This window comes from Lactuca saligna, chromosome 5 (assembly GCF_052625555.1).
Source record: "Lactuca saligna cultivar CGN05327 chromosome 5, ASM5262555v1, whole genome shotgun sequence".
NCBI classification, from domain to species: Eukaryota; Viridiplantae; Streptophyta; class Magnoliopsida; order Asterales; family Asteraceae; genus Lactuca; species Lactuca saligna.
Genome location: NC_136421.1, coordinates 21,139,835 through 21,154,218, shown reverse-complemented (window position 1 = coordinate 21,154,218; position 14,384 = coordinate 21,139,835). Strand labels below are relative to the sequence as shown.

Below are 14,384 nucleotides of genomic sequence, written 5' to 3'. Positions count from 1 at the left end.
AACATACAACTCAAAGACCCATTTTTTATATAATTGATCAAAATTGTCTTCACTCATTCGGACCATTAACCTGTTTCATACTTGACTAAGAGTTAAATTTTATTGTTTTGAACCATAAATATGAAATCTAATACAAATCAACCTTTTTATGATAATAATGTTGAAATTGTCTTTGTGACTATGTCTTCTGAAAGTGAATCATAAATATGAAGTTGAGTGTTCAAATTTTGATTTGATTTTTGACAAAAATATGAAGTGTGAAATGTAGATCAAGAAGCCCAAAAGAAAACATAGCCCATTTTAGACCATGAAAACCTTCACGTTCACCCACAAAATATGATGCCAACCGATAACATCCATCATCCCCCTTATCTTTCCCCGACTCCTCTAAACCCTTCTTACCTACAATGTCTTGTGCGGCAAAACCCATGTCGAACTCCTTATCCATGGCTAATGGCTGCCTGGTTTCATCATCTCCGGCTATCTTCGCCGGCAAAACACTCCAACACATCTCTTTACCATTGAAACCCATTAAATTCCACCTATCCGCTTCCTTTACACCCTTTTCTCTGCGAAGAAAAGCCAATTCCTCGCGTATTGTTACCTTTGTTCAAGAAGAAGACAACACCTTGGTTCTTCAAACAGATGAAAAATTGAGTTGGGGAGACGAAACTGAGGAAACGGAAGCAGCCGCTGACACCGGTGTCTCCGATTGGGAAGGGGGCGCGGTTGGAGATGCTGCCACTGAAGCGACGGAAGAGTTTTCTGAACCACCAGAAGAAGCTAAGATTTTCGTCGGTAATTTGCCGTATGATGTGGATAGCGAGCAATTGGCTCAGCTTTTTCAACAAGCTGGTGTCGTTGAGATTTCTGAGGTATTATTTATTTCTCGAGTTTTTCAAAATTTTCAATTTGCTTCGACTCTAATTAGGGTTTTGTTTGTTGAATTAGGTTATATACAATAGAGAGACCGATCAGAGTAGGGGTTTCGGGTTTGTAACAATGAGCACCGTTGAAGAAGCGGAGAAAGCTGTTGAGATGCTCCATCGTTATGTAAGCTTTTACAAGTAATGTCCTTTAATTAACCGGTGAAAAAGAGCTCCAATGGAGTGATGTTTGAATTGCAACAGGAAATTGGAGGAAGATACTTGACTGTAAACAAAGCAGCACCAAGAGGATCAAGGCCAGAGCGTGCAGAGAGGTCGCCGCAGATGTCCGGACCTTCATACAGAGTTTACGTTGGCAACCTTCCATGGGATGTCGATGATGTCCGCCTTGAGCAGCTGTTCAGTGAACATGGAAAGGTTGTGAATGCGAGAGTTGTGATTGACAGGGAAAGTGGTCGATCACGAGGGTTTGGGTTTGTGACTATGTCTTCTGAAAGTGAAGTCAATGACGCCATTGAAAATCTTGATGGACAGGTAAAACCCTAAGTTCTTGCTTGTGTATAAATTTGGTATTACTTTTGAAGAAGAAAGATTGTAATAAGTTTTTTGTGTTGCAGAGCATGGGTGGAAGAGCAATTAGGGTAAATGTAGCGGAGGAGAGGCCAAGGCGTTTCTGATCTGGGTTTTTGGTTTGATTTGGTTTCAACTTCCAACTGGTGTTTTATGTTTCATGTAAGTTTTTGTTTAGGAGTTTATCAAGTGCGATGTGTTTTGTTATAAGTTATTGAGTAAAGTTATTGGAGGTGTACTTGAACCTGATGCCTATGCAAATTTGCTAGGCAGTTTATGGGGTGGTATAAAAAGGTTATCTTTTTATGGCCATGATTGTTTCTTGATTCTCCTGAGTTGGAATGTTGGAAAATAGAAACCATTGATATGTATGTTGAATAACTTTTACTAACTCAACCATTTCCATTCTTGTCCCCACCATTTTCAATTCCTGTGATACCCTCCGGAATCACCAATTGCGTTCCCGGCTTCAACTGATAGACAAGCGGTTGTATTTCCAGTGAAATAATCGGTCATCATCTATTACCATGAATCCAAGAAACCAATGCATTCCATCTCATTCAAGTAATAAAAAAATAAAAATAAAAATAAAAGTTAATAAAGTATCGTAACTTTCCAGCAATGTAATTAAGGTAAGAGATCCATTTTGAGTGGAGGTACTAAAATCTTAAGGAATTTGGAATCCGGAGGAAATAAAATCTTTAATATGCTTTTGTTGACATGTAATGGAATATACTTCTTTGCAAAATTTTATCAAAAGAATTAGAATGTAAAAATCTATTTTTTTAACAGCCACGTTATATAAAGCAAACTAGCAAAAAAGCTAGAGAAAAACAAATCAATTAAAGAGTCATAAAGAAGTGGGTTATAATGTTATCAACCCAACTCATAATATCGGAGACATTCGGAAACAAAGGAAAAGGAGTTTGTTCCATATTTCTTTGGCCACTTCACAAACAAAAAATACGACTGTAATCTTCAATTTGTGAAGAAAACATAGGGCATAACACAAAAGTCAAGTCAATGCCCATTTTAACCATATTATCTTTATCTTTAGTAGGAAGTCTATCTAGAATGGTTTTCAATAGATGAATAATAAGCTTAATAGGGACCTTAATGGGACAAGCTTCCACCAACACATCTCGATCATGTCTTCCTCAATATGTTTTCTATTGCTACTAATAGTAAAACCAACATTAGAACTAATAGCCTACACACACACACACACACACACATATATATATATATATATATATATATATATATATATATATATATATATATATATATATATTGTAGCCCAGCGGTATCAGGTGGTGCCCTCCCTCTTTGAGGTCGAGGGTTCAAGTCTCGTCGTGGACATAGGTGGAATAGGTGTTGTTAGCTTAGAAGTAGATTAGATTTGCCGGTTCAAAATATATATATATATATATATATATATATATATATATATATATATATATATATATATATATATATATATATATATATATATATATATATATATATAATCGTCTTATAAAAAAAGAATGGGGCACAATGTGAAAGGCATCAAACTAATCGTATAGCTTTCACAAGATTGGCCCACACCTCCTCCCTTCGGTTTCAGAGAGTTCACCCCCAACCCACCATAGACACCATGAATATTATGAATCACCTTAACCCAAAGCTTCCTCCTCATTATAAAAAATGTCACCCCCATTTAATAAGCAACACCATATTAAACCGCTTTTAAACTTCCAATACCTAAACCACCTTTATCCTTGGAATTCAACACCAAGATCCATTTGACCCAATAAAATTTTCTAAGTCACTACCTCCCCAAAAGAACCGAGAACGCAAAAGACTCTAAAACACTATTCACAAACCCAGACATTTTAAATATGGACATGTAGTAAATACCAAGGGTATTAAGAATAGATTTAATTAACGTCAATCTAACTCCTACAAAAATAAGATTCACTTTCCAATTACCCAATCGCTTCTCAAACTTTTGGATCACCGTTTTCCAATTAACCACACGACTCATATTTTCATCAACCGATAACCCAAGATAAGTAAAAGGCAAACTAGTTAAATCACATATGTTAATCACAACTATCTCTTCAACCTTGGAATATCGATACCATACAAATTTGATTTCTGTAAATTTAATTTAAGGCCCGACACCAAGTAAAAAAAATTAAGAATAGTAATCAGGTTAGCAATATTCTGATCAGCATAAAAATAATGAGACAATGATTGTCTGTAACCACAACACCCTAAAATAAACCATGACTCACATTATCCTCTACCGCCACATGCAATCCTTCCATAACAAGAATAAAGAGAAAATGAGGAAAAATGGTCATCTTGACGAAAACGTCTCAGAGGCGAGAACTCTTTTGTAGGGCTTCCATTCACTAGGATGGAGGTTCGGGAAGATACCAAACAAGCTTTAATCCTTTGTATCCATCTATGATAAAACCCCATATGAGACATAATTTTTATTAAGTATTCTCAGCTAATCGAATCATACGCCTTATCAAAATCATTAAGTTTTTCTTTTTTCTTTTATACCACTGAATGATCTCATTCATCATCGAAGGACCGTCTAGCATTTGTCTGCCTTTAACAAAAGCAGATTATTCACTAAACCATCAATCACCAAAGCTAATCTATTAGCTATTTTTTTGAACGGCAACTCCTAAAACTACTACTTACATTCACTTATGTCCACAACGAGACTTGAATTCTTGAACCCTCAATTTCAAGGAGTAAGGGCAACACACAGCTGGAGTAGAAACCCTTTTATCTATTAGCTAAATATTTAACAATAATTTTATATTGCACACCACTTAATTTAATCGATCTATAATCTTTAAAGATCGAGGGACTATCTACCTTTGGAATCAAAGTAATGAAAGAAGAATTGCAGCCATTAGGGATACGATCTGTATCAAGGAATTCTTCAACACAGTTGCAAATATTATCCTTCATAAGCTCTCAAAACCTTTTCAAAACGAGAATAAAAAACCATATAGGCCATGTGCCCTAACACTCCCACAAGACCAAATAGCAGCACAAACTTCCTCTTCAAAGAAACTCAAGCCCAACACATCCCTATGTGCCTAGGAGAGATGCAAAAGCCCAGGTCAAGGATGAAAAGAAGCCACCCCGAGAACCTTTTGTATTTTTTTTTTTCAAGAAACCGAATGAAATGGTCTCTAACATGAACCGGTGAAGTCCTCAAGGTTAATTTGATATGCTTATAGTAGATAAGGAAAGAAAATAAGATGCTTTGGGTCTATCCCAATGAATGATAAAACTTGTTGTTTATAGAATATAATATAAATTGATTGATTTTTTAACCAAACATATTTTTGATGGAATTTATCTTTTTCCTATTCTTTCGGAATCCATAAAACAAACAGACAGGCATGCGTAAACGGTTTATTGCACACTTGGAAAGAGTATGCATTCATAAGATCATCACTTTATGTCGAATAATCTAACACAAAAGGCGTATATATAAAATTTAATCATATTCTGTTTAAAAAAAAATCAAAGATTCAACCAACTAAACTGTGTTTGACTTGAGGAGACTGATATAGTAATTTACTCTTAACTATTCAATTGGAGATAGACATAGTTTGACTTGAGGAGACTGATTTTCGTAATTTACTCTTAACACCGGTTTTCTTGTTAAATCAATCAAACACCACAAACTAATAACAAAACCATTAACAATAACAATAACAATAACAATATTTGCCTAAAATCTTAGAAAATACTCCACTTGTACAACCCAAGAAAATCTTCTAAGCGGAATTCTCATGCAAAAGTACATACTCTCGGCTGCAAAACACAAAAATAATATAAATATAAATATAAATATAAATATAAATAAATCATGCCACATGCACATCTGTAAAGCCAACCTACCTGCTATTCCCAAACTTGATGGTGTCTTTTTCCATGAGTTCATAATATCGTTCAGCTTCAATACGATTATCCTACATACATTCACAACAAAACATATATTTATTTACTTATTAGTATTAAATTAAACAGCAATACATTATCATGTCATGTATCTGTGTGTGTGTGTGTGCTTACATTTATGAAAGTCCCATTGGTGCTCCCCAGGTCCATTATGTAAGGCCTACAAAAACAAAAATTCAGATAACATATAAATAATAAAATAAAGTACAAATTGAAAGAAAGTAAGAAACAACGTTTTTACCTAATTTTCATGGCTAGCATGCCATCAGGTTGCTCCACCTCAACTTGCCTGAGAATTAACAGAAAGAGAATATTCCGTCAAGAAACAGGAATAAAAATAAACTGAAAGTTGAGATGGTGATTATACTTTATACATACCGATACTGAAGAACAGCATGCTGTTTGCTGCATGATGGATGATCTGTAGGGATGTCTGCTACCCTTCTTTCTCTCCCAAATAGATAGCAGGTTTGCCGATGCACATACAAAGGCTCTGTTTTTCATTTTTATTTTTTTTAAATAAAAACTCACATAAAAACCAATATTTGACTTTATATAACCAAAAAGAGATATGGTCAAACCCACCCTACCATTAAGCACTTCACCACCCTTGAAAACATAAAGCCTCCATCTTATTTCTGGCTTCCTTGCATCTGGTGGCTCAGTAAACAACAGTGTCACACCTACCATTAAAAAAATATCATATTAATTTAGTTTCTTGAAAAATCTGTTTCTATTATCTAAATAAGAAAAGAGAGGGAAAAGAAGTGAACAAAAGACTCAATCACCCTTGACTCGATTTGTCTCAGCTGCAAGCTTTCCAGACAACTCAAAAGAAGGCTTTTGCTGCAACAATATTAAGTCCATTGAGTAAAAAAGGAAAGAGCAACAAAAATGATTAAACTTGAGTCACCTTTTCCTTAGTTGCAAGTGCCTCTTCAGCAGCCTTCATTTGTGCTACTGAATCATCATCATTGCCATTCCTAATGACACACATTATATAGCATTAGCATCTATAATCAGATCATGTAAAGAATATGGGCTACAAAAGTTCAAAAGTTCAGATAGGTGCTCACTGAGGATCATCACCTCTTGAGTTATTTCCCTGGAAAATAAAACAAAATGGAAGTCAATAACTTCATTTACAATTTACAAATCATCCATGGAAACAACAACAGTATAATGATCCATTCAAATCGTTATCTCAAATGTGCATGAACAGTTTTTTTTTTTTTTTCATCAAGATCGTATAGAAGAAAGTAGATGAGTTAAAAGATATGGATATCACCAGACACCTCATCACGTGCTCCTTTAGGAGGCGAATCAGATTTGTGTCTACTTCTGTGACCTTCTCCCCCATGTCTGGATTTGGAGGATCCGTTTCCATTTCCATCTAAATCCCTATCTTTATGTGTAACCTTGTCACTTCCACTAACATGTCCTCTGCCTTTCATTTCATCAGTTTTATCAGCTTGGGCTCTTCTCAACCTTCTGGTTCTTGGTGATGGTGATCGAGATTCATGTGATGCTGGTGATCTGGTTTTACCATGTCCTCTTTCACTTGGTTTATCATCCTTATTGTTAGATCGATCTCTTCTTAACCTTTTACTCCTTGGTGATGGTGATCTTGAGTTTGCTCTTACAGGAGATGCAGGTGTCTGCTTTGAGGATCTTGTGTGGCTTGAAGGTTTCTCTCTAGGTGGTGAATGAGTAGGAGGAGGCTTTGAGTGGTGTTTTGAAGCCCAATCTCTACCTGGTGATCTTCCTGATCTTTCTCTCCTTGAAGGACTCCTATGAGAAGACCTGTGATTCCTAACAGGAGATTCTGAATGATCGGAGGAATTACGCCCCATGAGAGAGGGTTGAAATTCCTGAAATTAGAAAATATATAAAGAAATCAAATAGCAGATAAACATGCTCCCCCTACATGAACTTGCACTGAACTTCTAATCTTACATACCAGAAAACCTACTATAAGATGGAATTCTCAAGGTACAACATCAATTAATGAGCGTACAAGCACAATGAAACGTCCGTAAATCAAGTGGCGTGTAATAGTTGTATAGCATGAAGAATAACAAAATTACCAAATTCAAACTTTCGAAGCATAGCCGAAAGAAATTTGAAACGAAATACATTCCAGTGTGGAAGAAAACCCTAGAAGAATGAGTGAACCATACCTGGAGAGAAGAAAAAACTTGTAAGGTGATGTTGATGGAGCACAAACGATAATGAGTGCCTAATCTGGAACGTAGATGCAAACAATCACTAGCTTGTGAAGAGGAGTGAGCGGTGTTATGGAGAATACAGGGGTGGAGATGGCGAGAGCTCTGAATTTTTTTGTGAAGATTGAGGAATCGGGGGAGGATGCGTACGCTGATTAGCGGGCTGGGCTTTTAGGGAAATCATATGGGCTGTTAGGAATCGGGAGCCTAGCATGACAAACGTTAGCATTTAACATGATCTTTTTCATCTATTCTTTCTAATTTTATTACATTTCTTTAAATATACTTAAAAAATTAAAAAAAATAATATATGTTAATGATAAAAAAATATATACTTAAAACTAATGTCTAAAAATTAACATGCTCGATATAGGTAATTGACAGTTATTTTTTTTCCAAAATGAAATATTCTTTTATATGCCTTCATATTAATTACTAAACCAAATAAAAGAAATTATTATTTTTCAAATAATATATACATAAATATAAAAATTATTTTTTGGGCTATACAGATACGTAGGGCTGTCAAATCGGGCAGTCGTGTCGGTGTTTTTGTCTGACACGACACGACACGACAAGGTTTTGTATAACACGAACACGACACGACACGATGTCGTGTTTTTTTTCATTAACACGAAAACGAACCAATTAAAACACGACAACACGACACGACACGACAAAGATAATATTACATAACTATTAGTGTATTTCGTTCATACTTACAGATATATAACACGACAAAAACGAAAAACACGAAAAACACGACAACCACATGCTTAATCGTGTCAATTCCGTGTCGATTTATGAACACGAACACGACACGACACGACACAACATCGTGTTTTTTAATCTTGACACGAAAACGACACGAACACGAATTCGAATTTTGATTTCGTCCCGATTTCGTTTCGTTTCGTGTATTTTTGTCGTGTCGTGTCATAAATTGACACCCCTACAGATACGTCTAACCGGTTTTGTGTAGATTTTGATAGTTGGGATTTTAAAAATTAGTGTTTTGATTAGCCTATATAAAATCCGATTTTTTTTTATATAAAATAAAATTCAAATTTTATCCAACCAAATAAAGAAAAACTTTATAAAAATCGGATTTTTTTATTGAAAAAAACTAGCTTTTAATCAAATAAATTTCTTAATTTTCTAAAACCTTTTTTTGTTGTATACCTGTGTATAACTTGAAGTCTAACCGTAATTAAATAACATATTCGAATACTGCATCAAAAACATAAAATAAAATTCTAAAAACATAAATATAAATAAACGATTAAAATCAATATTGTATTCGAAAAAAATAATTAATAAAACATACAAAAATAATAATATTATGTTAATTAGTTGAATTAAAAAGAACTCAATATAGAATAGTATATGGACATGCGTAACATGTGATCATATCATCGAATCCATATTTTGTTCTATTTTATTCTATGAACGAGTGTCGTATGTGATCGTGTCATGTCTAAAAATTGTCTTTAATGTTTTTGTTTTTAAAAAAGTAGTTGTTCGAAAATTATTTTCACAATTTTTACTATTTATTAGATTTCTTACGGATCCATTTTGTAACAACTTGAGTTTTTTACGATACATGGCTGAATGAAACAAAATAACCACCAGCTCTTGATAAAAAAGATGTTATACTTGTATGATGAAAACATGCATATTTAGATGATTTTTGTGCAATAAGAATAATATTTATTTATATTTTTTATTTATAAATATTAATTATAATAAATTAATATTAGTTAAATAATATATATATATATATATATATATATATATATATATATATAAAATGTTTTCTTTATCCAACAATATAGAAAACAAATTCATATTTAATACAATAAAAATAAAAGTAAAATAATTATATATAATAGATAAGAAAACATAAAACAAATAGTTTCCAAATTGCCATATCAAATATTCACTTTTAAATAATTATTCTTGTATTTAATATTAATATTATACTTACTTTAATATTGAGAAATTTCATTTTATAATTAGAATGGAAGCTTATGTGTAACATCACAAAAACCATGATAAAATTTTTCATTCTTATAAAGCATTTTCACAAAAACCATAAGATGATCAAGCGTTGTTTCCAACTCAAATCCAGAGAATCAGAGTAACAAATAGTTTCTCAAAACATAAATAAGCAAGAGGATGTGTACGATCACATATTCATCTTGCCTCTATCATCTGAAATACTTGAAAACAATGAAATCAACAATTGCAAGCAAAAACATAGTAAGTTTCCCTAAGGTACACCACACAACCAAACAGATAACAACATGTATATATGAGTGTTCAGCCTGATTGGACCACCTCATAAGGCCTACAACATATCTAGACCATTCTCCAGGCCTTTAGCATGTCTAAACCGTCTCGCAGGGCCTACAGCCTATCCGGGCCACCCCGAGTATCTTCGCCATTAGTTGTGACATCCCGAAATTTAGGTCTAAAATTGTAGACAAACAGTTCATCGCGAACCTCTTTGTAATTTGACCTATTGATCTTAAATGCATATTTTTGAAAAATATGTAGTGTTATTATAACTATTCTAAGATACCATATAGTATCTTACTTCTATTTGTGGAAAATCTCAAACGAATCACAAGCACAAACTACAACCCTAGTTAATACGTCTAAAAAACTGAAAATTCGTATTAAGCAACCGTGAGCGAAGAAAATATTCTAATCTCGTAGTACATGTTCCCCTATTTCCAACAATATAAAGAACATCCAAAATAGAGTTTGTATGCAAAAATACGACCGTTATAAGAAAACAATCCAGTAAAACACTAATTTTCTTTAAATTGCTAAAATTGTATCTATCCGTTGAGGCACTTGCACACGTCAGATGGAAATTTCGTGATCGTTTTTTGACTCAATATATGGTCTAATATTTAATTTCATACTCGAAGTAGTTTTAGCAAAAATATTTGCAAAAGTCAAAAAATCGGATGTTTCGGGTCAATTAGATGCGAAACTTTAAACACGATTTTCCGGAGTTCTACTACTCGGAAAATTAATCTGTGTAGGTTTTTGGAATCCTTAAACTCTACTCTATCATATGACACTTTCGGAAAAAAAATACTAGACTTCAGGAACTTGGCACATAATCCTAGGTGTGACATCACCATAGCTCACCAACCTTGCATAAGACTCCAAAAATTACCTAATCTTTCCTTCCTCCTTGCTTCCCACGTGATCAACCCTCTTTTTTAAGATACTCCTTTTCATAAGTACAAGTATGATTATTGTGTGTTTGACTTAATTTGAGAGTATGGTCTTGCATGGACATTAAGAGGTTGCTAGAGACTATAAATAAAGGCCTTAACTTCTCATTTTCTTCACAATCATTAGCCATCACTCCTTCATCACTCTCCCCTCTCCATTTCGTTCTTTTCTTGGCTAGAAAATCACCACAAAAAACCACCACTCCACCACCGAGAACCACCATAAACCGCTACCCTCCTCCCATTTCCGACGACTAACCACCACCACCACCACCATTGTGCCAATTTGCTTTGCTTCCCTTATTGTGGTGTTTCCATGAGCTAGGCTAGAGTTATTGTTGTTTTGTGGAGCTTATTTCAAGTTCAAAACATCCCCAATGTAGGATCATTGTTGGTTTGTGTTTCTCACGGTGCTTCCTGGAAGACAAACCGTATTCTTTTCTAAACCGAAGTTCATACTTCAAAAGGTCAGTGTTTACGGCCCCTTTTTGATGTTTTTACATATCTTGGGGGAATACATGTTCTCATATATTTCTTTTATGCGAAAACACTCTTGAAAACATACTACAAAATGTTATCAATTTATGTGAAAAATTGTGGTTTGTTCAAGACATGTTTTGCCCATCTAAAACTCTTTGGTTTGAAAAAATGTTTTGTACACAAGTATTTCAGGTCAATACCTTTTCATGGACTACTTGCACACATTCATACGCTATTTATACAATTTATTATGATTTTTGCAAAACTGCATATCATTGTAGTCCCTTTTCGGACCAGTTTGCAAAAAATATCATTTTTACCTTAGTCAGGGTTCATATCAGGTCAGGGTAAAAATAGGGACAAAGTAAACTCAATTCTAAACCTCGAGAGTTTACGAATCCTAATTCCTACTCTCGAGGATTTTTCTAAAATCTTTCTAAAAAAGGGACAGAATCGATATTCTAGATTAATTTTCCTGTTGTGTCTTTATATATACATATATATATATATATATATATGTGTGTGTGTGTGTGTGTGTGTGTGTGTTTAAATACATATGCATATAAGTTATAAAGATTATATCTTAGAACATATACATGTGCTTATGGTCATTACTTTGAAACATACCTCTTTATAAAAGCGAGTACATTACACTTTTACATATACACCAAACATACTCAGACTTTATAAACTTTATGCAATTCATTATGTGTAACATCCCAAAATTCAAGACCAAAAATTTTGTTTTAATTGAGTTATTAAATAAAACCAACAATATAGAAACATTCATAATAATATTTCATGTCAAACCCAAGTGTCGACAATCAAAAAATATTATCACAAAACCATATCAGAGTGTAATCCCCAAAGATCTCATGTGCGGAAATCATAGTGTGATGCGCTGCGATCGAGCCGGCTCCTTTCTTTGAAAACAAGGTACCTGAAACCAAAACTGAAAACCATAAGCATGAAGCTTAGTGAGTTCCCCATAAACCACATACCATACATACCAATTGGTCCATACATGCCATACATAACCAAGAGCCATACATATCCATAATCAAGTAAGGTGTTATGTGCCAAACATAGTCTTGCTAAGGTGCTATGTGCCAAACATAGTCTTGCAGTTATGCCACGGGCCGCATGTGGTCTTCCTGGTCAAGATTGGGGCCACTCCCTCGGTCTTACAGATAAGTGCCAAGGGCCACCCCCTGGTCTTCCATGCAAGCATCACCAAGACAACTATACATACTACTCTACTATGCAACTCAGCATATAATTTGCCAGGAGCCACCTCCCGGTATTTCATAAATAATAGCATACAGTGGGCTAGGAGCCAACTCCTGGTCTTTCGTACATAATAGCATACAGTGCGCCATGAGCCACCTCCAGGTCTTTCGTACATAATAGCATACAATGCGCCAGGAGCCACCTCCTGGTCTTTCATATTGTAACGCCCCGTTCTTAAAATATCTATTTATGGGTTCCCGAGATCAAGAGTAAGGTTGTTTCGGTCTTTCATGAGCAATGGGTTTTTATTCGGGAAGGTTTCATATCGGGGTGTATTGCTAGAAGCGTAGATCTTCTCGCCACCTTTCCGTGGATATAAAGTTCGTCAGAAACGGATCTAGAATGAAGGAGTTATGATACTTTAAAGATATTGACACTTATGACACTTATTAGAAAAGTTGGCAAGGAAAGGCCATGCATGCATGGGACACGCGTGGGTACGCCCAACGTAGGCTGGGTTACGCCCAACGTAGATCATATGAACGCGGAGTCCCTCAACGTACGCCCAGCGTAATGGAATTACGCCCAGTATACGTCTGTCATCCAGAAACCCTATTTTAAGGGCCAACCACTATAAAAGGAACATAATGGTTCTCACCCTAGCCTCCATAAACACTCTTTTATCCTCAGAAACACTAGATAGCCGTCCCACCTCCATTGTTGGGTGTGTTTGACCTTGGAAATCTTGTTTTGGCAAAGGAAAGTCTAGAAGAAGAAAGAGGAAGTTGTCAAAGAAGGATTTGAGTGGCTAGAGCTCGTAGATCTGGAAAGACATCATCTTCTGAGACCCTTTTGAGGTAAAAAGTCTCTGGCTTGACAAACATATTGTGTAGATCTATGTGTTGTGAAGTTTTGACATCATTCTTGTCCCAAAAACATCATCTTGATGCATGATTCGAGTTAGTTGAGATTAGCTGTCCTTTCAGACCTTAGGAGAGGTCTTGAGTAAGAAAAATGAGGTCCCAAGGGCTTTGGTTGTCTCATATGTGATATAGGTAGGTCTTAATGGATTAAGACCTTGGATTAAGAGCTTTATGGATGTCCCAAGTAATAAAGTTTGAGACTTTATGAATCCTAGGCATATTTGGTCTATGGATCTGAAGTTTGGGCTTAAGAGCTTAAGCCACTAAGATCTTCTGAGGAGTTGTAGTCCAGCGAAGTTACGCCCCGCGTAAATGAGGATACGCCCGGCGTACACGTCAGGGAGCTGGTATGCTAAGCGTGATGGGTTTTATACAAACAATCTTATGTGTGCATGCAACCCTAGATTTGGATCTATGTTTTCACTATTAGATATACAACTTTATGAACATATGAATAAAACCCTAAAGTATGTTGCTATTTTCGAAATTTATATATAAGGTTAGATCACATACCTCTTGTTGTTATATTGTAATAACAACTTAAATCTTCAAACCATAAGTCTTGAAAGCAAGCACCACAAGTGTAGTGCCTCTAATGGCTCACAAACACCACAAGCAATTGGATAGGCTATAGAGAGAGAAGGGGAGAGGTAGAAATCGGCCTAGGGATCTCTTAGAAGCAAGTGGGGAGATTTCTTAAGGTCTAGGGGTCTTTATATAGGGTTAGGATTAGGGTTTCAGTCATTATCCTTATCCAGTTACTTGTCCACCAAGCAACCATAAGATAAGCCTTGATAACCCTTATCTCTTGGACCATATGGACAATTTCAA

At 35.1% G+C, this 14,384-nt stretch overlaps 2 protein-coding genes across 2 annotated transcripts; one reads left to right on the top strand and one right to left on the bottom strand.

Moving 5' to 3' along the window:
- The first annotated feature begins 337 nt into the window (after positions 1 to 337).
- Positions 338 to 1,769, top strand: LOC144996905 (28 kDa ribonucleoprotein, chloroplastic-like). The gene is made up of 4 exons (XM_078956687.1): positions 338 to 875; positions 952 to 1,053; positions 1,131 to 1,421; positions 1,505 to 1,769. Exons 1-4 carry the CDS (start codon positions 408 to 410, stop codon positions 1,562 to 1,564), a joined length of 921 nt encoding a protein of 306 aa, XP_078812813.1. The 5' UTR covers positions 338 to 407; the 3' UTR covers positions 1,565 to 1,769.
- Positions 1,770 to 5,042: 3,273 nt separating this feature from the next.
- DDL (SMAD/FHA domain-containing protein) lies at positions 5,043 to 7,805 on the bottom strand. Its single transcript, XM_078958166.1, has 11 exons — positions 7,622 to 7,805; positions 6,737 to 7,312; positions 6,518 to 6,546; positions 6,355 to 6,424; positions 6,230 to 6,287; positions 6,032 to 6,124; positions 5,820 to 5,934; positions 5,683 to 5,730; positions 5,556 to 5,601; positions 5,382 to 5,452; positions 5,043 to 5,294 (listed from the first exon to the last, which is right to left on the bottom strand). Exons 2-11 carry the CDS (start codon positions 7,292 to 7,294, stop codon positions 5,258 to 5,260), a joined length of 1,125 nt encoding a protein of 374 aa, XP_078814292.1. The 5' UTR covers positions 7,295 to 7,312; positions 7,622 to 7,805; the 3' UTR covers positions 5,043 to 5,257.
- Between the last annotated feature and the right edge of the window lie 6,579 nt (positions 7,806 to 14,384).